This window comes from Rhodnius prolixus, unplaced genomic scaffold (genome assembly GCF_049639745.1).
Source record: "Rhodnius prolixus isolate KJV_2025 unplaced genomic scaffold, Rpr scaffold_12, whole genome shotgun sequence".
In the NCBI taxonomy this organism is placed as follows: domain Eukaryota; kingdom Metazoa; phylum Arthropoda; class Insecta; order Hemiptera; family Reduviidae; genus Rhodnius; species Rhodnius prolixus.
This window is the reverse complement of record NW_027411635.1, coordinates 2,699,327-2,721,424: the sequence shown is the minus strand read 5'-3', so window position 1 is coordinate 2,721,424 and position 22,098 is coordinate 2,699,327. Positions and strand designations below refer to the sequence as shown.

At 33.7% G+C, this 22,098-nt stretch overlaps 2 protein-coding genes across 2 annotated transcripts in view; both read left to right on the top strand.

Moving 5' to 3' along the window:
• The window catches only part of LOC141461801 (homeobox protein orthopedia-like), a 112,384-nt gene extending 108,468 nt beyond the window's left edge, over positions 1 to 3,916 (top strand). The window contains exon 5 of the mRNA XM_074143143.1: positions 79 to 3,916. Coding sequence (XP_073999244.1) covers positions 79 to 128 — 50 coding nt within the window. The 3' untranslated portion in view covers positions 129 to 3,916. The remainder of the gene's footprint in view (positions 1 to 78) is intronic.
• A 6,420-nt stretch (positions 3,917 to 10,336) lies between these two features.
• Positions 10,337 to 22,098, top strand: part of LOC141461798 (SLIT-ROBO Rho GTPase-activating protein 1-like) — a 37,991-nt gene continuing 26,229 nt past the window's right edge. Inside the window, exons 1-11 of the mRNA XM_074143139.1 lie at positions 10,337 to 10,768; positions 13,473 to 13,656; positions 13,976 to 14,141; positions 14,429 to 14,650; positions 15,926 to 16,273; positions 17,269 to 17,541; positions 17,922 to 18,195; positions 18,277 to 18,489; positions 19,192 to 19,297; positions 19,381 to 19,599; positions 21,055 to 21,125. Of these exons, the coding sequence (XP_073999240.1) occupies positions 10,681 to 10,768; positions 13,473 to 13,656; positions 13,976 to 14,141; positions 14,429 to 14,650; positions 15,926 to 16,273; positions 17,269 to 17,541; positions 17,922 to 18,195; positions 18,277 to 18,489; positions 19,192 to 19,297; positions 19,381 to 19,599; positions 21,055 to 21,125 (2,164 nt within the window). The 5' untranslated portion in view covers positions 10,337 to 10,680. The remainder of the gene's footprint in view (positions 10,769 to 13,472; positions 13,657 to 13,975; positions 14,142 to 14,428; positions 14,651 to 15,925; positions 16,274 to 17,268; positions 17,542 to 17,921; positions 18,196 to 18,276; positions 18,490 to 19,191; positions 19,298 to 19,380; positions 19,600 to 21,054; positions 21,126 to 22,098) is intronic.

The window sequence follows — 22,098 nt, the reverse complement described above, 5'->3', positions numbered from 1 at the left end:
AAAATGCCCGTGTATATATGTATAACTGAAGACTAATATTTAGTTAAAATTAATCCTTTCGTTTGTTCTCTGTTGCAGATCCGATGTTCTACGGCCACGAAACTAGTGCCGGTGACAATCTGAATTAATGTCCCAATCTGGTGGCTGTTATGCTATACATTAAAAAAAAAAAGCGACGAATTAGGGGGCCGCATTTCGAATAGCCAGAAGTCTGTTATTTGAAAACAAACCAGAACAATGGAATCTGGATAAACAGAATATATTGAAGCACTAAAAATACAGATTTTAAAAATATATATTTTCTAAAGAATGAGACTGTGAGAGATAGAGAAATTCTATATTGTAAATTTTGAAAGTTTAAATTCCATCTTGTTAAAAGCATGACCGCAACCAAAGGCTTGTTTTAGCGTCTACCATGATGTTTTCTAATATCTATTTTTTAAATCGAGTTACATGGTCGATTTTTGATTATTTTTGTTACATTTGTAGTGATACTGAGGATGAACTGAGTAATAATAGTAGCTTCATCAAATTTAAAAAGGTGGTTAAGAGAGCAAGGGAACCACGGTAAAAAGTAATTGATTATGAAATAGATATCTAATTTTTCATAATGTAATTATTAGAATTAACTATGAAACAAAAAAATAATAACGTTGTGAAATATGTTACTAACAGTTATCTCATCTTGCGTTTGGTTCATCCTAATACCTGTTTTGGCTTCAAATTTTTATCGCTAAAACACATGATAAAACAGACGCGATCAAGTCTATTTTATAACTGTTTAATCTTGTAGCTATGTCAAGGAGTACCACTAGATAATTAGCTGTCAAACTATCAAATGTAAATTTTGAAACGATTGTTGTAGTTCCACTATTTCATTCTCTTTGCTTCTCCACCCGAACAGTTCTTAAAAAAATCAATGCAGAACTCCTGTAGTCAGCTCTAATATTATTATTATTATTTGTTTTTAATTTTTTATTAATCAATTTATTCAAATTTTTTTTATTTTACCTTATACAAGTTTTGACTTCTTCAACACGTTATCCTCAGCATTTCTTTTGGTATTATTAAATTACATAATTAAAAAAAACATAGACTATTGTGTAAATAAAATAATCATAATAAAAAGGGAAGGAATTATTAGCTCAGTGGTTATCGTATTGGATTCCAACGCGGAGATTCCGGGTTTTAATCCAACTGCTGGCCTTTAGATTTTCTCTTTCTAGGAGCTTCTTACTGCTCACTCTCTGGTGTTGAACAGTGTGGTCTGCCCAAAGAGAACACTGCCCGGAGCCCGGCAGTGCATTGAAAAAAAAGCCCCGGGCGCTTGTAACCTGAAATGTTGACGCACCTTAAATTTAAAAAAAATAATAAACGTAATAAAAGTATGTGCAAATTGCTATCACCAGCACTAACAACCAACCTTCTTCAAGGTTAAGGAGAGAAAAACAAAAGTAAGCGGAATTAGGGTCGAAACAATGAGGCTGTGGAGAAACAGCTCAAGTAGTGTCCTATAGTACTTTCGGCTACTGACAGTTCAATTGGAACAAAAAGCAGCATTGCGGCCTTGGATTGGACTGCAATATTTACTAAAAACTTTAAAAAGCGGTGACAAATTTCTAGCTGACCAATAGCAATGCGCTTGACTGGTAACCCATACATTGTTTCTGTACGAGGAGTTTGAGACTGAAAAAGAAAGAATAATACACTTTGTGTTTTAATATTGCCTTTTTTTATAATTTTTTTTTTAAATAAAATTAGCAATTTTTTTAGTTGTATGCGGAGTATGGCATGTTGAAGAAGTCAAAATCCACTATTTTTAGAAATAATAATTTTAAAGGTCTATTTAAAAAAAAGCCAAACATCGTCAAATATTAAACGTCTTGAAGGTTTAGTTTTAAAAAAATAATTTGTTTATTAATTATACTCAATATTACAAGCATAATCAGCTAACCAGTTGGAAACCTTGTCGAACAAATTTTTTTTTCAGGTTAGTGAAAGAATAATCTTTTGACAATATTTGTGGTGAATCGCCATAATAGTGCGAACTAAACTCTAACGGTCCCCTGTAGTTAGAGCAAACAAGTTTTTATCATTTTTAGGAGGGCAGTTAAACATTCATGGTCATATGCTACAAGAAAAAGTTATAAATAAAGAGATGGGCGCTAATGACTGTAGCAGTTGATGCGCCAGAAAAAATAAAATAAAATAAAGAGACTTGGCTTAGTAAGTCTTGTGCGGCATTTATTTCTCTAGTTGCCTGCCATTGTGCATTAATTAGTACCACAGGATGTAATATACTCTCAAAATTATTTTTAAACTAAAAACTCATGAATCAGGCTAAGTAACTATCTCAAAGGGCTCTCTTAGCTCCTTGCGCTACACAAAACAGAGCAGATTCATAGCTATGTTCTCTATGTGTAACTCAAGTCTCAAGAATAAATCTAAGATGTAACAAAAGTCTGTACGTTTTACACCTTACAATTCAAAAACGGATAGTTTACTTACCTGCTAAGCTTACTGCTGGAGATAAAGGCAACCCATTTTCTACGTCTTGAACCCACCAGGGAGCCAACAATGCCATGCCCTTCTCCTAACCATCAGCTAGCTTTGCAGATGAAATTCTTCGGACACTCATTTATTTTCCCATGTTTCTTCCATATTTATTAAATGTTTATCAGGTAAAACTGACCTAAGTTAGAAAGAGAAGGAAATCAGAACGTGACAAGTTTAGGCTGTAAGCTGCGTTCTCTAACCCAGAACCTCTAACTCTTGAACCCTCTAACTAGAGCTTCTCTCTAGAAGCTCAAAATTCAAATATTCCGTAACACGTTTGACGAGGCGTTTGCACCCTTGCGAAGCCATCTTGAATAAGTACACTTTTTGCAATTTAAAGACGGATATTTTTTTAGAACAAAATGAATCCTCAACAAGTAGGTAGAGATTGTAGATATAATCTTATGACCATCAGAAATCAGATCAAAATGAATGACGCCTACAGCTGCATTGGGTTTAGATCCCTTGACGCTCTGGCAATTCAATAGTAACAATAATAATAGTGCTGAAGGAATCAGTTCAGTAGTTAGCGCACTGAATGCGCAGAGATCCTGGGTTTCAATCCATCTACCGGCGCTTTGATTTTCTTTTCCCAGGAGCTTTTTACAGCTTGCTGTCCGGTAAAGGATAGTGTTGTCTGTAACGAGAAAGCACTGTCTGGGGGCACACAGTGTATTGAAAAAGGCTCCGAGTGTCAATGACTTCGGATGCAAGCCTTAATTTAAAAAAAAAAAAAAAACTAAACCGTCTCGAGGTCTTTGCGTAAGAATCCAGTACGCAAACCAGTGAGCTTATCCCTTCTCTATATAAGGACTAATTTTTTTTTTTTTTTTTTTTTTTTTTTAATGATTTAAGGCGCGTCAACATCTAAGGTTATTGGCGCCCGGAGCTTTTTTCAGTGCACTGCCGGCCTCCGGACAGTGTTCTCTCGTTACAGACAACACTGTCCATCACCGGACAGTGAGCTGTAAGAAGCTCCTAGGAAGAGAAAATCTAAGGGTCAGCAGCTGGATTCGAACCCAGAACCTCCGCGTGGGAGTCCAGTATGCTAACCTCATAGCTAATCCCTTCCCTATATAAGGACTAATTGTTACTGAAATCGCTGCCTGCATATCTATAAACATAACAATGGCGCTTGAGTATTCTGGAAAAACAAAACAAAAAATAAATTTAAAAAAACGCAGACTTTTGTTACATCTAGCATTAAACCCCAAGCTGTAACAATATTCACGGCGAAGTCATTTTTCAATAAGAAGAAAAAATTATATGGTTCTTATTTAAGAACTATTTGACAGTATTATAACTAATTTTAAAATAGTAAAAATAAAAATTAATAAAAAGTAAATGGTAAAATTCAATTTTTTATAATATATAGGAAAAGAAAGAAATAAAAAAAACAGAAGTTGTATTTTAAGAAATGAAGTCTGTAAAGTGTACTCGATTATTTTCTAAGTATAATTTTATATATGTAAATATAGGTATTTATTAGCAGATCTAAACTATTTGAAAGAAGAACGTGTTATTGTATAAAAGACAAACAAAAATATCAATGTGTAGAGATTATAATGTTAATATTTAGCAAACAACACAATTACAAAAAAACTGTGGAAAATTTATTTAAACTAACAAACAAAAGAGAGAATTTAATTTAATGTAATAATTTAGTACAAAAGTGTTTTTATGTTAATATGGAGGGATCTTTCAAGTACATAATGTTCAAAACTGTCAAGTTGTGTAAACATAATCTTATATTGCTATTCTGGAAACATAAACATTTACTTTCTCTTACTCCTAGTGAAATGAATTATTGCAATCGTTGTGAGGTTCCTAAACTATAAAAAAGTGAGTCGGTGTTTTAGATTAAAATCAACCAACCTGGGAGTGGCCAATTTACAAGGTGAATTTTTCATTTTGTTAAGATTTTATTTAAACTCTAGACTCGTGTAGATCTTTTGCTTTAATTGGTTACATTTTTGGAAATAATTATTTTAATGGTGTTTAAGGGGGAAATCAAAAACGCCACTCAGCTCATTACAATGTCTGTGTTATTTCAGCGGACCTATCTAATATTAAAGCTAACTAAGCTTCAGTCAAATTAAAAATTATAAAGAAATTTGTGAGTTAGGACTTATGAAGTTATGATAAGAGAAATTTGAAACATCCATTTTGAAAGATCTCTTAAATTTTTTCTTGTCTTACAAAAATTCAGTTTGATCTAAAAATATTAGCCCACAAAAAAAAAAAAAAAACTTACATATATGGATTACCTGATTTTAAATTTTCATTTCTGTATTTTTTTTTTTTTTTGTCAAGAACTCCACAATTCCTCAAAATAAAACTTAAAAGTACAATTTTTAAAATACAAGAAAAAGTATAAAGTTAAATTAATTGAGAAAAGAATCAAATTATTATGTACAATTTTAATGTCATGAAAACTGTTTGGATTTTATTTGTGATGAAATTATTTTTAATTCGTTCCTAAAACTTGTTTATAATAATTTCCTTCTACCTTATACTTTCCCAGCATTTGCAAAATTGATACTTTATTTATTAGGTTGTTAGGAGGGTACGAGAGATCCTCCCGTCAATTTTAATCCAAAACAAGGTCTTTCTCATCTCGTTGGATACCTGGACACTGGATAAATATAATATTGAGTAGGTAGTAAGTACCTGGCCCAGGAGGAACTTATACAGCCTTTTTCTCGAAAACCCATTATGGCATTGCAAAATGTCGTAACAAGTTCAACCATCAAAACATTGGTGCACAAGAATGGTGGGTGGATACCCCAGAGGCATGCGAAAAAAAATTGTCTCAAAACCAAAGCAACTTTTGGAATCAGTTGTTCTTGCAAAATAAGCAATTGTGCTTAAATTTGAAGTTTATTTTTGTTTTTTTTTAATGAAATATTTCCAAAATTCGATGCGAAGTTTGTTCCTTACAGAAAATTTATGGTGCCAGAAGTTATATTCGAATAATTTGAAATTTTTAAACAAATATTTAAAGTTCAAAGTTCAATCTTTCGCTAATAGTAGGTAGATGTGCGGTTGGAGATCGCAAACTGTCTAGAGTCTTGATTTGCAAATGTTCATGTGTTGCTCAAAAAGTCAGCACTCTACAGTTTTTAGGTCAAGAAATTATGGCTTTACAATATGTCCTATAATAAATCCTCTTAAGGAGTTTATTAGGTGTTTTTAAAATCTGTGGTAGGGCTAACACTTTCTCAGGCAAAAAATTTACGATTGCTTTAGGATCAAAATTCAGGACGCCACTGAATTTATAGGAAATCCTTATTTTTAAAGTAAGCACAAAAAGCTTACTTTTGGAAATATTTTTTAAGGAAAAGTAGACTTTTTTAAGAGTTGTCAGTTTATGAAACTCTAGTTTGCCTTAAAAGTGACATATAAAGTGACAATTCTATGACAAAATGACAATATTTCTAGTAAGAAATCCTGTAACAGGTAAGTGCTTAAAGCATATTCAAGCAATGGTGAAGGCAAACTTTAGCAAGTGCACAATAGAACGGTGAAAAGATGTTATGAAATATAACTGAATATAGAAATTAATTCAATGACTTGCAAAAGTTTAAAAACGTTCTCAGTCTCTACGTTTAATTTACAATTTTAATTTTCGTATCCTACTCGCGGCAAACCGTGCAGACATATGCGGCCCTTTGGCCCCTAGAGTTTGGCTCTTCCACAAAATACCACGTGCGGGCATACATGCACAGTGCGATTGAAACTTTGTGATCCTTGCGCAGAAGTCAATTTTCGGCCTGGGCGAGCCTCTTTTGAAGACGGAGATATAGATAAAATAACTTCAGCCTCAGACCAAGTACATTTGCTGCCAGCCGCACCGCTTTTGCTGTTTGTGTCTTCGAAGTGAGGCGCGTGAGAAAACGTGCTGAAGTTCATGCAAAATAAAGCAGTGAAAGGAACATCTATTCTGCTGAAGAGTTGGAACTGTTTCCTGTGAAGTTTGGAAAAAAGCGTTCGATGGCCTTCTTCTGAAAAAAAGAAGAAGATAATTGTGTTAATGAACTAACAAGGGATCATTTGGAAAGCAACTTAATAATAATTATGAGTTCTCTTATTCATAAGAACCTGGAATCGTGTCTAAATTAAAAATAACATACAAACCTGACTTACCCAAACTTTCCAAGAAGATGCAAGGCCATTTTTCGCATTAGTGATTATCATTCTCATGATTTAATTTTGTGAGTACCTTAAAATTTAATTTTACCCATAAATAATATCGTTATTAAGTATGATATTAAGTTTTATTCAACATATCTATAGTAAACTAAGACTTAAAACTTAAAGTAAGTTTACTTTTTCCAGGAAAATATATTGTTTGGTTAAAAGGCGAAGGTACGCTTTTCTATAGAGTGTCGTTTCATTGACTGGCACGGTATTAACATCTATTTAATGTTAGTAAAGATGAAATTAGTTACTGAAATACCAAGTTAGAAGAAGTAACTTGATCGGAAGAGTGAATCTTTTGAACGGTTTTAGCTAACAACTAACTAGCTGGCCAACTGACTGCTAACAGATTGACTTAGAATCTATACCTTTGGTCCAGTTAGCGGGATCTGTCATCCTGGCCGCAGAAGCCCAATTCTTCCAGGCACGGATTACAGTTTACGAAGTAAAGTTTCGTAATTTATGAAGTACCACAATAGTCAAGACAGAAGATACACAAAATGTTAAGGCAAACACGCTTAATGTAAAACGTATTAAAATTATTTATGAGTATATTATCACGACATTATCATCGAAATTAAGAAATAAATTAATAAATACAGTGTATTCATTATGTATATTTTTTTTATATATTTTTATTTTTACTAATTACTGAAAGTGCGTTTATCAATATAATAAGATACAAAGGGAAGGGATTAGCTATAAGGTTAGCATACTGGACTCCCACGCGGAGGTCCCGCGTTCGAATCCAGCTGTTGACCCTTTGATTTTCTCTTCCTAGGAGCTTCTTACAGCTCATTGTCCGGTGATGGACAGTGTTGTCTGTAACGAGAGAACACTGTCCGGAGGCCGGCAGTGCACTGAAAAAAGCTCCGGGCGCCAATAACCTTAGATGTTGACGCGCCTTAAATCATTAAAAAAAAAAAATAAGATACAAGAAGAACTAAATACAGCGGTTCAAACTTACGATCACTTACCATTGTATGAAGTGCGGTGCAGTAAATAAAGCTGACACACGTGGTACTATGAATAGAATCTCTTTCCTAATTTCTCTATTATTCTGAAAATATGGGCAGAAAATCACGAATTTGCCTGAAATATTGATCCGAGGTTTAGTTTTATTGCCCAGGGCAGCTCTAATGGGATGGAGCCCCTGAAGTGAAATTATCAGCGAAGTACAGTTCGGGTCAACATTCACACATGTTGATTCTGAGCAACTCCAGGCTGATAAAGTAATCGTTATTGTTTTAACATAATATGTTTAGTCATATTAGCTAGACCATTTAACCTATCTTCTACGAATTGCTGTTATGTAGTAACTTATGATATTCCTTAGTAACAACATATAGTTGTTGGAGGGTCCAACAAGTATTAAAGAGGAGTCCTGATATCATGAGTTGGAATAATAAAATCGATAACTAGAGAATTTCATTGCAGTGTAAGGTGAAATTTTAGTAATTTATGAAGTACCACAATAGTCAAGACAGAAGATACACAAAATGTTAAGGCAGACACGCATAATGTAAATTACAATTATTTATGAGTATATTATCACGACATTATCATCGAAATTAAGAAATAAATTAATACTTCTGAATAACAATGTTGAATTTTATTTAAATTTTTATTCAGAAAAAATGGTTGGGTGACCAGATAACGAAGGAACATTCTAGAACTGATTTAGCTAAAGAGATGTAGTTTTAGCGTGGACACGAAAATACCTAATTATAAAATCTAAAGATTTAAGTGGTAATGTTGAATACATGAAATTTGAGAGATAATTTTTTCATAAATTCTGTATTCTTAACCAGAGTTGTTTGTTAATTAAATACTTAAAAGAAATGTAGTTTTAGAATAATACATTTAGATATATTTAAGGTAAGACTATTTTTAAAGTGGAAGAATAATATTATCCTGTGTGAATCTTATAACTTGGAAGTTTTCGTCAGCAAACAGAAGATAAGAACATCATTAAACACATCGTTGATGAGAATAAAATGAAGTAAAGAGCCAAGAAGTTACCCTTTGAGGAACGCCCGAAGTTTCAAAAAATTGATATGAAAAAGATGAACTAATCTAAAATAATAAACAATCTCACTAAGTAGAATGAAAACCGAATCAGTTGTTGGTACCAATGCCATAAGCTTTAAGTTTAAAAATGAAAATCTTAACATTGGCAAAGCTAAAAAAAAAAGCAGGTATTGAACGAATGACTTCTGTGAATTTAAAAGAATATTCAAGCCTCCAGCATTCTTTACTACCTTCAATAAACAAATAACAGATTTTTAGTTTTGGCGCCAGTTTTATGTAAACTTTATTTTTTTAAATTCTCTATTTTCTCATTTTTTTTCTTTTTTTAAATGATTAATTTGTTAGAGCTTTAGGGGAGTCAACAGATCCATCTGCTTTCCTCGTGACGCATTACTAAAAAAACATAGGTGCTCATACACAACGCATAGGTCCGGCATAGATACATATGTCCAAAGTGCTACTATTAGACATTCAACAGTTTATAGTTGCCTACATTAATGAAATGAAATGAAAATGAAAATAAATTTATTATCCTTGGACTATTGTCCCCTTAGAATATATACGTGAATATTTGGAGGCCCTATTGGCTTGGCCTGTATTTTAAATATTTATAAACAAAAAATTAGCGAATATTTACAAAAATAAGAATTAAAATGAAGGCATTAATGTACAAATACTGAAACATCTGGGGGCAACAACAGATTTTTTAGTTCGGCGTGGCTTTGGCTTGTAAGGCACCCCTTTATTACCTAAAAAATACGTATAAAAAATAAATCAAAGAAAAAGCTGCTATTGAGGATTAATTAAAAGTGGCTGTTTACAAAAAATATATAGATATTTTTTCTGAAAAGCACTACAACGATTGTTTTGGGATGGTGATTCATTTTAAAAGCTTTTGGATGAAAGGTAAGATGGGTTCAACCCTAACGTGCTACTTCAGTAAGTGGTATGGTACTATGCCACCTGTTTATAGTATCAAAAAACAGACATTGGAGGAAATGGGGTTTTTCGAAAATACCATTTTGCTGAATCAATTTTTAACGGTTATGGGAGGTTTAGGAAAAATGGTTTCAATTATTTTCTCAAAGTTTGTTAACGTATGAAAATAAATAGCTTGACACTTTCATATAATAATACATTTAAAAAGAAAAAGGAAATGTTTGAAGACTGTTCTGGGGATACTTGGAATGATTAACACCTCTCAAAAATACCATTTTATTATAGTGAACGTTTACAATATTGCTGCCAACTTCAGTCGAAATTCCCATCTGAAAATGTAAGTTAAATATTTTAGAAATTTAGTGGTTACACCAGATTTACTTTAAATTTGGCTCTTGAAGGAAAGGGGCAAATCAACTGCAATCGTGCTGATGTAAATTTTATTTTTTAAGATTTTAGCTGCACTTTTAAATTCCGTTTTTTCTGATTAAATTTAAATAATATTCTTTTTAAAATAAAATGAAATTTTAGAATGCCTAAAATTATGATAATTTTGAAAGTGATATTTTTGGGCTTACAAAAATAATTAACTTTGTATAGAAAGCTCTACAACACTGTTAATCTCCAAAAAGAACTCTCCTCTGGTATGTTTATGTTGTCCAATTGCTCCCCCAGTTTTAATTGTTACTGTTTTAGTTTATTTTCTTTTAATTCATATTATTTTTCTTTAGATTATTTTTTTTGAAGGAGTTAAAATTTTATTTGATCTAATTTTTTTAAATAGAGAAATGAGTGTGTGCATTGTGTAATTTATTTAAAACCAAATTAGTTAAATGTTTATTAAACTAGGTGATGTTAGTCTAACACTTTTGATCAAATTATGGAACGGAGTTATTTGTAGACATCATAACGTTTCCATTTAATTCGAGAAAGTGTTGTACATTCTCAGTTGTAATGGACGAGGATGACACCCGTAATGGAATTGGTACAAAGTCTCCAATTAAAAGATTGGGTTCAACCAGAAAACTGCTTCTATTTAATAGTAAGTATGTCATACTATATTAGTGGGATTTATACAAAAATTACCGTTTTTCGAATAAAAAAAAATCAATTTTGTATTAATGTACAAAATATAGCCCATGCTGATTAACTGTAATATGCCGTCTTTCTGCCAGCTGTTGGATCCTTTGCTTGTATGGTTTTTTAGGTTTCTAATCAAAAACAAAAAAGCTCTTGCAATCTGTTTCAAACAATTTCGGTGAAATTATTTAATTATCTCAATCAGCGGAGTACGCCATTCACTGATGAAGCAGGAGCTTCTTTAAAGAGATTCTTTAAGGATTTCAGTTATTTTTTCTCTTTAGTCGGAGTCACTATTCTACTACTCTTCTTTATCTTTTCCCTTATTATGGAGATAATCTGCTAATCATTCCTCTAGATTCTGCTACTTCAGCAGCAAGTAAATGAGCACTTGTGAAACTGACATCTTCCTGAAAAGCATCGTCGCACATAGGCCGCTTCAGAGCGTGTCTTTCTTATTAGATCATATCTCTAATGTTACATTTTTCAAAAGCAGAGCAGATCATAAACGGGTTACCTTTCAGTTTCACCATTGTTAAAGTTTTATTAATAGATCCAAACAATTTTGTCGATTTTTGAACGTCTTCAAAACAAATCCGATATTTAAAGTTAAACATGTGTATAATGGCACTCGAGACTGTCTACAATTTAATATAAGGTGAGTGTTTAAATCTTTAGACGGGTGGGTGTTGAATTTATAGATTGTGAAACTTCTGTAATGAAAAAATGATCATTGTGAATTTGTTCACCCCACTTTATCTGTTAGGGGCTTGGAAGCCTAGGCCGCCATTAGCATACGATTCATGTGTAGTAAGTGCACTGACGGCTCCAAGAACGTGAGAGAGGAAAATGTCATCCAACCCTTAACTGCTACCGAGCTTAGGTACGCTAGTATTTCTGGCGGAGCTTGTCGCAAAATTTCTTAAGGCTTTTGAGACAATTTATTCCAAATTCGTCATCTTCTCGACCAGTCGATGAGCTTACAGGATCACAAGTCCTATGAAGCCTGCTCCAAGGCTAATGTGGAACTACTGAGAGTTACTGAGTTTGGGTAGAAAAAATAAGGTCTTCCACGTACACAAAGGTGTCTGGACATTCATGAAAAGGACACTATAATTGTTTGCATAAATACAGTCGGCACCCATACGAGAAGATAGACCGGCCAGTATTACCTAATGTTCCCCGTCCATCCCTTGCTCCAAAGGGGTATCGGTTTTCTAAATAAAAGAAGTTGAAGTGTTGTAGGATACCGTATATTAGTTGGAAGGCTGATAAAAGCCTAGGAGACAAGACGATTCAGTCTACCCGTACTAAGTTTGAACTTAAAAAGTTCGTTTAATTTACCAGACGGGCTATATCACAGAAGGAAAATCTTTTATCTTCACGAATATAGGGACGGTGAGGCGGCATATCGCTTGGCACGTGTGAGGACCATTGCTCAATAAATAGTTAGGCGTCCCAAAGCATCCCACACAGTGCTTCCTGAATTTTGATTCAAGGTATGCAATCGTACTTTACAAAATGCTTCCGAAAGTTTTAGAGCTCTTCTGAACTTTTTAAAAATATAATTAAATGAAGTTAAATTCAATTAGTTATGTATATATAAGTACAAGATGAGAGGCGAGTATTGTTCTAGTGTTTATGAGCGTGGCTTTATAAGTCGGAGATTTCCAGTTCAAATCCCGCGTATAGCTACTATTTATTTGTTAGAAAAAAAATGTAAAGAATGTGCTTCTGTCCCCGTCCACGATGCCTAATTGGTAGTTGGACGTTAAGCCCCTGAAAAAAATCGGCGATTACTTAACTTTTTTTACTCACATAAAGTACAAAATGGAATCTTAAAATAAATGAATTTAATGAGAAAACATGAGTTTAATATGCCTTGAAAGTGAAATACCTTTATCTTTCACATAGTGTCAATTATAATTAGTTTCTCAAATAATTATTTGATTATCCTTTAATTGGTGTTAATTGTAAATTATTAGTACCACAAAAAAGCACTTACCACCTTATGAATTTACATAACTACCCAAAGTTCAGAGAAAAATAAATTACAGAAACAAATTATGCGATAATCCCTTAAACAAAAAAAAAATCTACAAAACCATATTAGTTTTTATGATAGTCTGCAGATATTAGCCATCTTCTTGAGAGCTTTATCTTGAGTATAATTATTGCCGAATTTAGGAACATTGTCCTGCGTACGATTTTATAATCGCATGTAATCAAGCGTTTCCCTGCGCCATTAACATTCATTTATTGAAGGGAACCTGGCCATTTGACGTTACCACTACCTTACAATATTCAATGGCACTTATCATAGGCTTCTTTTTTTTTTAATTTTAAACTCTAGTTAAATTAATACTTATCGAAACATCAGGTGATAATTTAAAATGTGAGGGTTGCGAATTGCATTCTGACAAGAAAACTAATTCTTAAATATCGCTCAAAATTAAGAAAATATAATTATAATTGAAATCCTTGGGATAATCGAGAAACGCCTCTGACTGCACCCTAAAAAGTAGTCTATACAAGTTAAAATCTGTCTTGCGAATGATCTTTGGACACTTTTTATGTCAAATCGTTCAGAAATCGCTCACTGTGTTTTACAATTACAAGTGCTTTCTTTCTTCTATACTAGAGATTTCTGTTTGTATCTGTTTCAGATATTAGGTTACAGTTAGCAGAACAACTGAGATGTCTGGACACGCGTATGGAAACACAGGTAGCCATAGTGTCGGAGCTACAAGAATTTTTCCGACGTAGAGCCGAAGTTGAATTAGATTATTCCAAAAGTTTGGACAAACTTGTAAAAGGTCTACAGTTGAGGCACAAAGAACATCGACATAAGTAAGTTACTTTGGAGATAATTTTTTTGTTTTGGTTTAATAATTATGTGAAGTGGAATTGGATGTGTGTTCAAAAAAAATACACGATGTAGAATTTGTTGCAAACGTACTTTTTTTTATATCAAAATATATCTTTCTGAAATTAAAATTATAATTCAAAATCAGAGAGTAAAATCTAATGCCCCCTATCGTTTCCTTAAATAGTACTTAGTGCAGAAAGCAAACATCTTGCAATTTTTAGCGACAAATTTTTAAATGTATTTTTCAGGACAAAAAGTGGTGCAGGAATATATAATCATATATATATATTTTAATTTCAGGCGAGAACAATGGTCACTGTTCTCGAGTTATTCTTGCTGGCAAGAACTGGTTGACCAGACCAGGACATTAAGTCGAGACCACGCCGCTCTCTCTGACATTTATTCCATCCATCTGGTCTCTAAGTTATCGCAAGTCATCGAAGATATACAAAGGATATATAAAAGGGTAAGTTTCAATTTATTATAAACTGGAGATGCAAAGCAAACTTTAGCATATTTGTTTGAGAAATAAGTTTAGTACTATCAGGTGTAAGAAAAGTCATACTTTTTTCTCTCCTAATCCTCAACCGTTCTCTATACTGTTTACAAACTTGTTTCTTATTAAGCTCCCCATTTTACTTTCGATTTATGCTTGTATTAGTATAAAAATATCTGTGCTATTTTAAACAAAAAATGATGTAATTGATTTTAATGGTTTTTTAGTTGGTTCTTTAATTTATTATCTACTTCTAGTGTCGAGAAATCTGTTGCGAAATGCACGATGAGATATTTCGAGTGCTGCATGAGTTGCAGACTGCACTGAAAACTTATCAAACATACGAGGGCAGTTGCCGACAAGCAGAGACAAAACTACGGTTAGCCGAAGCGCAAAGAGCTAAAATTGAATTAACTATCCCAAAGGAGAAGTTGGATCGATCTAAAAAGTTTAGAATCATCGAGAAAGATGTACAAAAGGTAGGTGTAATTGTTTTAATGTTGACAGATTCTTATTGATTAAAATCAGCAACTGGAACTACCACTTCATAGTATATAACAATATTTCTGTTTTTTATTAACTCAAAAGCTGATCTTATGATTCTTTTTAATAGTTGGTATATTAGTACACACTAATAGTTTTATCACTTCTACTTAAATTTTTTGGAATAAGTAATCTTTAGTGGCGTCTGGAAAGTTGGTGAAGTTTGGCGTTCTTATAAAGTGCCATTTTATATTTGTTTTAATACCTAGAAAATGTTAACTAATAAATTGGACATTAATAAGAAGCCCACCGGGTACCTGAGCTTAAAGTGATTATTATCTCTTCTATCCTCAACCCACGTAACTTAACAGAAGCTATCCGATCTGTTTAGAATATCGTAAGATATTCAAATTCTCAACTTCAAATCTTACAAGCATTTCCTTGGAGTATGCTTTTTCCGAATATACTCCACCTAAAAATACCCCTAGAAATAAATTATTTATATATTAACCCGTTTCCCCAACGCTCTATCATAATTCTTGCATTCAGGACTGGCCGTCTTTTCTAATTTGTGCTGGCCTATGAAAATTCGTAATAGCATTCTACTCTGAGAGGGAAAGATACTTCGCGCATCCCTACCTAATACCTTCTTTTTTTTTTGTTAATAGTTAGCCTGGAGACTCTCCAATTTTTTTATTTAATTTCGTTATTCGACAATATTTTATTTCTCTAGCTGTTTTGTGACCGTCATCGGGAGGCTCGGTACCACAAAAACATATAAGCGATCCTACCTACCTTGGTCAACTTGTCCACTCTTTTGTGGCTTATCTTCCGACCTGAACGGGTGCTCAGCTTAACATTACTGCTCTGAGCAAGTCATTATTTCTTCTCTAACGTTCTCCTAATTTGGAGGAGTTTTACGGTTTACTCAGAACTTTATCCGATAATATTCTCTCCTCCCTGCTAGTTTCCTAAATAATAAAATATGTTGTCAGATTAGAGGTTGAAGAAAATCAGTAAATCGGAGGAGCGTTTTAACTGAATTTAACTGTTTTACTGTTAATTTCATTACGTGTTCACGCTAGTGTGTGAAACAGAAAGTCTAAAAATGTATATATATATATCGCTAAATTTTGAGTAAAAATTCATTTAAGAGGCACTTGGCACAAATTTAAAATTATGTAAATTCCAATTATAGAAAATCGTGTGTGACTCAAAAAATGGTTATTTTATTTCATCTTGACCTGAAATTTATGTTACTTATGTTACAGCGTAAGAACAAATATTTCGATTCCAAATTGAAGGCACTGAAAGCCCGCAATGAATATATGTTATGCATCGAAGCATCGAATGCTACTCTACATAAATACTACGTGGACGATCTATCAGATTTAATAGATTGTATGGATCTTGGATTCCATCACTGTATCTCAAGAGCGTTGATGACGCATGTAACCTCTGAAGAAGGCCGGAGAGCGTCAATGTCAGCGTCTTCGGAGTCTTTGGTTGCTACGATAACAGCGTTAGATTCACGATTGGATAAGCAACGCTTTCTTGAATATAATCACACACCGTTCATGATACCCAAAAAGTTGGAATTTATTGGAAACAAGGATGATGTGAGTAAAATGAAAACTTAGAATTAATGTCTGCTTCAATCATCCGTGGAATTACCAGTTAGACTTTACATTCTTTCAAGATCAGTGAATGTGGACTGATTTACTCAAAACATGTGACCACATGCTCTTGCCATTACGAGCTCCCTAGTTGAATCTCCATGAGCTCCCTGACTAAATCTCCACTCACCAATAAACTCACTATTAGAGGAGCATTGCCAAACTAAGATTTTTAAGGGCTCCACCGGAATCTTATAACAGATACATTTTGAAGTCTATGGGTTAAAGGATGAAACACCTAATCATACCTTGAAGTTTATTAGGCTGTTTCCTCCTAAGATTTGTATCGTACCTATTCATAGTGCTGTGAATTTATAGATACTCAGTCCTGGTCTGGTTGTTTGCCTGAGACTGAATTGTGTTTCTGTTATGGTTGGGGGGAGCTGGTATCCTTCTGGAACCAGAGAGGTCTTGGATTGCATGGGGCTTTGCTTCTCCTCACAGACAGATGTGTATAAAGGCTGAAACACATCTTGAACGAGGTCTAATTCTCATGTAAAATGCATATTTTATCATACATCATAGTTCAGAACAGTGTGAGCTCACTATCACTAACTAAATCTCCATTAACTGATAAGCTCATCAACATACAGTCATACTTTCTAATTGTAAAATATTCCTCGGGATAGTTTCAATTTTTTTTTTTTTTATGAACTTCACTGTTCTAACTTGCTTTTGAATAAATTTGTGTTGGAATCTACCATTCTCGTGATATGAGTGAATGAGCATGCATTCACAGATCGCTCTTAATCAGTACATCGTGCTTTCTGAGGTGGCCAGATATGAGGATGGCTGTAGTTCTGTTAATGTGAATAGACAAAAAAAGAGATTTGACTGATGTGTAAATAACTAGTAGAAGCCCCACTGATAAGGAGAACAATAACCTAAGTAAAAACCATATATTCAGTATAATAAAAGTTTATTATTTTACGTTGCAGGCGGAGCCGGAACTGCAGAAACTGTTATGCGCAGACATGGGAACCCGTTTGAGTCAGCTAGAGTCGCGAATATCTACCGTACGCGCGCAGAGTGATGAGGTTTGGAAGACGTTGGAAACGGCCGAAGGAACACTTTTACAAATGTTGACTGTGAAGGATTACGACTGGTCTGGATATTTCGGCGAGAATGCGGCGCCGACTTCTCGACCTCCAGAAACTGCTTCACTGAAACTTCGAGCAGATCGCCATGAAACTGAAGAGTTTTATCTTACTGTAAGTATAAAACTTATTTTTATTTATTTTATTTCAATAACTGCAGCAAACACAAGATTCCTCAAAAGCACTGTCATTATGAACATGAAAAAATCACGGTCGGTAGATATGCTGATCTACTTCCTGTAAGTGTACATCCATTGCAATGTGTGTATCCATTATATAATATTTTAACATCTTATATAACATTGAGGGGAGCTTCAACCTTAAGCATTTCTAGAAAATTTCCCGTCAGTTAAACTTACAGATGTATTAGAAGCATTAGTAGAATTCTTTGGTAGAAGACAAATTTGCTCATTAGAATGGTACTAAATGCACTGATTCCGAGATTTGGAGCCTAACTAAAATGCACAAAAAATTAATTGATCTATTTCCTGCAGAAACTTCGTGATTTCCTGATGGGAACATCTCGTATCGCCCGACTAAATGTTAAATACGACTACATGCGCAACACGCTGGCCGAACTGTCTGCCAGTCCTCCAGCCCAGCCAGGATATCTGGGTGCTAGGCCGCCACGTAGGAAGTGTATAGGTCGCCTGAATACTACCACACAGCCAAAATTGTTCGGAGGTAGCCTGGAAGAGTACATTGAATCTACTGGCCACGACATTCCACTAATAATTAAGAGCTGTATTCGAATTATCAACTTGTACGGTAAGTGAGGTCCTTAACGATGTTTTCACTAGAATCCTTCCTTAAAGAGGCACTATTTCACATCTTGACTAATTTTCTTAGGGTTACATCACCAAGGAATATTTCGAGTCTCGGGTTCCCAAGTGGAGATCAACAACTTCAGAGATAGCTTTGAGAGAGGCGAAGATCCGCTAGCTGAAATTACTGATGCTTCGGATATGAATTCAGTTGCTGGTGTTCTGAAACTGTATCTTCGAGAACTGAGAGAGCCATTGTTTCCTATAATCTATTTCGAACAGTTCATGGAGCTTGCCCGTGAGTATTTGTTTATAGTTCGGAAATGTTATGTTTAATAGAAATATTACTGTATCGATGTTGCAGTTTTTTCTATCACTCATGGCACTTGTGTGTATCACTTTTATTTGAAACATTTTTCCAAAAAAAATAAATCTATGAAAAGCTGGATGAAGTTAGGCAGCTCCTCTAAAGTTTCATTTCATTGTAATGTACGTTTCTGACAGTTGTGATATTAATAAGCATTAAATGCATTGCTGAAATATCAGCTGACAGACGGGGCAACATCACTAAACAATTTCTACAATTACAATTACTGCGATTTTCACGAAAAAATAACAGTTTTTTGTTACCGTTGTAAAGCAACTACACTCATAAAGCTTTATCACTTTTTTCATGAGACATTCATTATACACATAGCATTGATTTTATCATTATACACATAGCATTGATTTTATCATTATACACATAGCATTGATTTTAAGTGTTGCAAGAGAAAGTTTTTGTGAGTTTTCACAACTTTTACTGCTTTTTTAGAAAAGTTGATTTTTGAAACTGCCATATTAAGGTTTCCTCTTAACTGCCTTTATTTAACAATTCAATCTACCGCCTATATATTATAAGACATAAGACATATATATATATATCTTTTTATTTTAAGTTAAAATGTTATTGTAAACAAACTTATGTTGCATTTTGAGATAGATGTTCTTTTTTTCCCAGAATTAGAATCTAAACATGACTTTATAGTGAAAATGAAAGATTTAGTACAGAGTCTTCCGAGATCCGTGGTGATCGTGATGCGATATTTGTTCGCTTTCTTGAATCAGTAAGTGATTATGAATAGTTTTTCGTTTGGGCTATAAATAGCTTTCTCGTGCTTCATCATCAAATTTCAATTTTCTGTTTTAGCCTATCCGAATATTCAGATGAAAACATGATGGACCCGTACAATTTAGCGATTTGCTTTGGACCCACACTTGTACCAGTACCTGAGGACAAAGATCAAGTGCAGTATCAGAATCAAGTGAACGAACTAATCAAAAATATTATCCTGTTCTACGATGAAATCTTTCCATCCGATATAGGTGGTGTCATTTACGACAAGTACATTACCAGAGACGAGGACAAGTAAGTTTGCTAACTTCCACTCTCTCTCGCAATTTTTTTTTCTCATTATTTTGATTTTGAGATAGATGTTCTTTTTTCCCCAGAATTAGAATCTAAACATGACTTTATAGTGAAAATTAAAGATTTAGAAAGACAAATATGGCGTTTCCTAACTTAAGAAGTTCTATGAATTTTATAACCCTCACATAAACTTCTAACTTTTACCGTTAAGAGAGTGTGTTCGTTCATATTATATCCAATAGCCAGTTCCGTTATTGAGCTTTTTTAGAAAACTGGATCTTGGATATGTTAGTAAGCAAAGGCGAATTCCTGGTAAGGGTGGTCATATAGTTGAATGGTGATCAAACGACAGGTCTGCAAGATGACAATTTGAGAAAGTCGTGCAGTTTTCTGGAACTATTAAAGGATTTCTTTTATTTGCTATTTATTTGAGCTATGAAGGATTTACATTTAATATTTTCTTCTATTCGCTCTTTATCCACGCAGTGAAGGAATAATGCAATTGCAGTCTTCTTGTTCGCTCCTGTTGCTGATCGGAGCTTTTTATGTTTTCGACTTCTGGAAATATGCCACGGTGTTCAACAGTCAAAAATATTCAATTGGCTTACATTTTACTGGAAATCACTATTAAAATTTGTATAAATATGTATGCCCAAGGTTGGAAATTAGATTTTCTAAAAATTTAACGTTGTAAATAAAGATTGTACTTACCTGTTAAACGGACGGGTCTGATGGGCGAGCTCTAGAGCAGTATGGACCACAATAGATCCATATGGGTCGTGGTGCCGTAGGCCTTAAAGCCGCCCTACACTAAATATTTGATGCTGTTACTGACAAAAAATAATTTATAGGCTATTGTAATACCCTGATTTATTTTCTAATAAGTACTTTGAAAATTTAGGTGAATTATAAAAAAAAATAACCGGTTTTATTAATGGGATCCTCAAGATGAATGGGTTAATAAAAAAATCAAACAAGGAAAATAAAACTTCTAATAACACACTATAGATTAGCACAAAGCAGGCACGGGATGGGTTTGGTGCAGTGGTGTTGTTGTAAGCGGAAGATCCCCTGTTCAAGCCCGCGTCTAGCTATTTTTCATTTTTTAGATTTTTTTCATAATTTAAGTCGCGTCAACAACTGAGGTTTTAGCGCCCGGAGCGCGTTTTATCAGTGCACTGCCGCCCTCCATACAGTTCTCTCGTTACTGACAACACTGCCCAGATTAGAAAATTATTGTTAAAAAACAATTAATCCTAATGTATTTGCTTCCACCCCGTCCACGTCACTTAATTTGGTAGTTTTACGTTAAGCCCCGCATGGAAAAATAGACGATTACTTTATTTCCTAAATGAATTAATTTTAAGTACTTATTTAATTAAAATTAAATAGATTCGGATTTTCAAAACTAGCTGTCACAGTACCGTTTACATGTATGTATTTTTATTTTTTCAGCGATGTTGGAGATTCTCCGTCTGAACATATACACGAGGACCTTGACTCTGAAGTGTACCCTTCTGAAGATGGTAAGTACATAGTTCGTTTTATAATAATCTTCGGAGTTTCGAGGTAGGCCTGTCATGGTCTCTTAGAGCTGGAATTGGTTACCCCGGCACTCATGTGAATGTCGTGTAGTTAGTGTATCTATTTTATATACTTATTTATTATTACTCCCTCTTACTCTTCCCAGAGAAGGTATTGAATTTAATCCAATTTTCGATGAGTCTTCAGTAGACATATGCGTTTTGAGGTTTTGAGTCCAAAAAAGAGGTTTTTACAATTCGTTCTTTTCTCTCTTGGGTGTTGTATGTTCCACCATAAATAAAAAACAAAAAATCGCAGAAATTTCAAATTTGATATTTCGCTTAGGTGACAACAAACGCCACAACAAGGTTTAAGTCAAAATCGGTCAACCGGAAGTACTCTTTAGTGAATCAGTATCCCAGTTTTTTATTCCTTGATCTCTTTATGAACTGCAATTAACGGCGTCTTAAGCTATGTATAACAAATGGAAAATTCAGTTTGAGATAATCTAATATTACTCAAAGAGAAAAATTTACTTTTTCACATTTCTTTTTTATACAAATATGTGAAAATTTTGAGAATAAAAATTCGTTCTTCATAAGGCAGAATTATCTTCATGATTGTCCGTGTCCAAAATTTAATTTGCGACGTAATTTTTAGTATAAGACTGTTCAAATAAAATAAATTTCAATAAAGCACCAGCTCATAGAGTCAATTTACATATTAGCGCCCTAAAATCAGAGAAAATTTATTTAAGAAAAGACTTCACAACGAATTATTGTACAGTATTAAGTAAAATACTTGCTTTAAACAGATAAACTGTCTTCATTTCCCTCTAATTTCAAGTTTTGACGGGTCAGTGGTCTTACAAGTATCCTATTGCCTTAAACTACTACCCCTCAGGACAATTATTGACGTACTTGAAAACATTTTCATACATACTTTTTTTCAATTGCAGCATTTACACATTTTTCC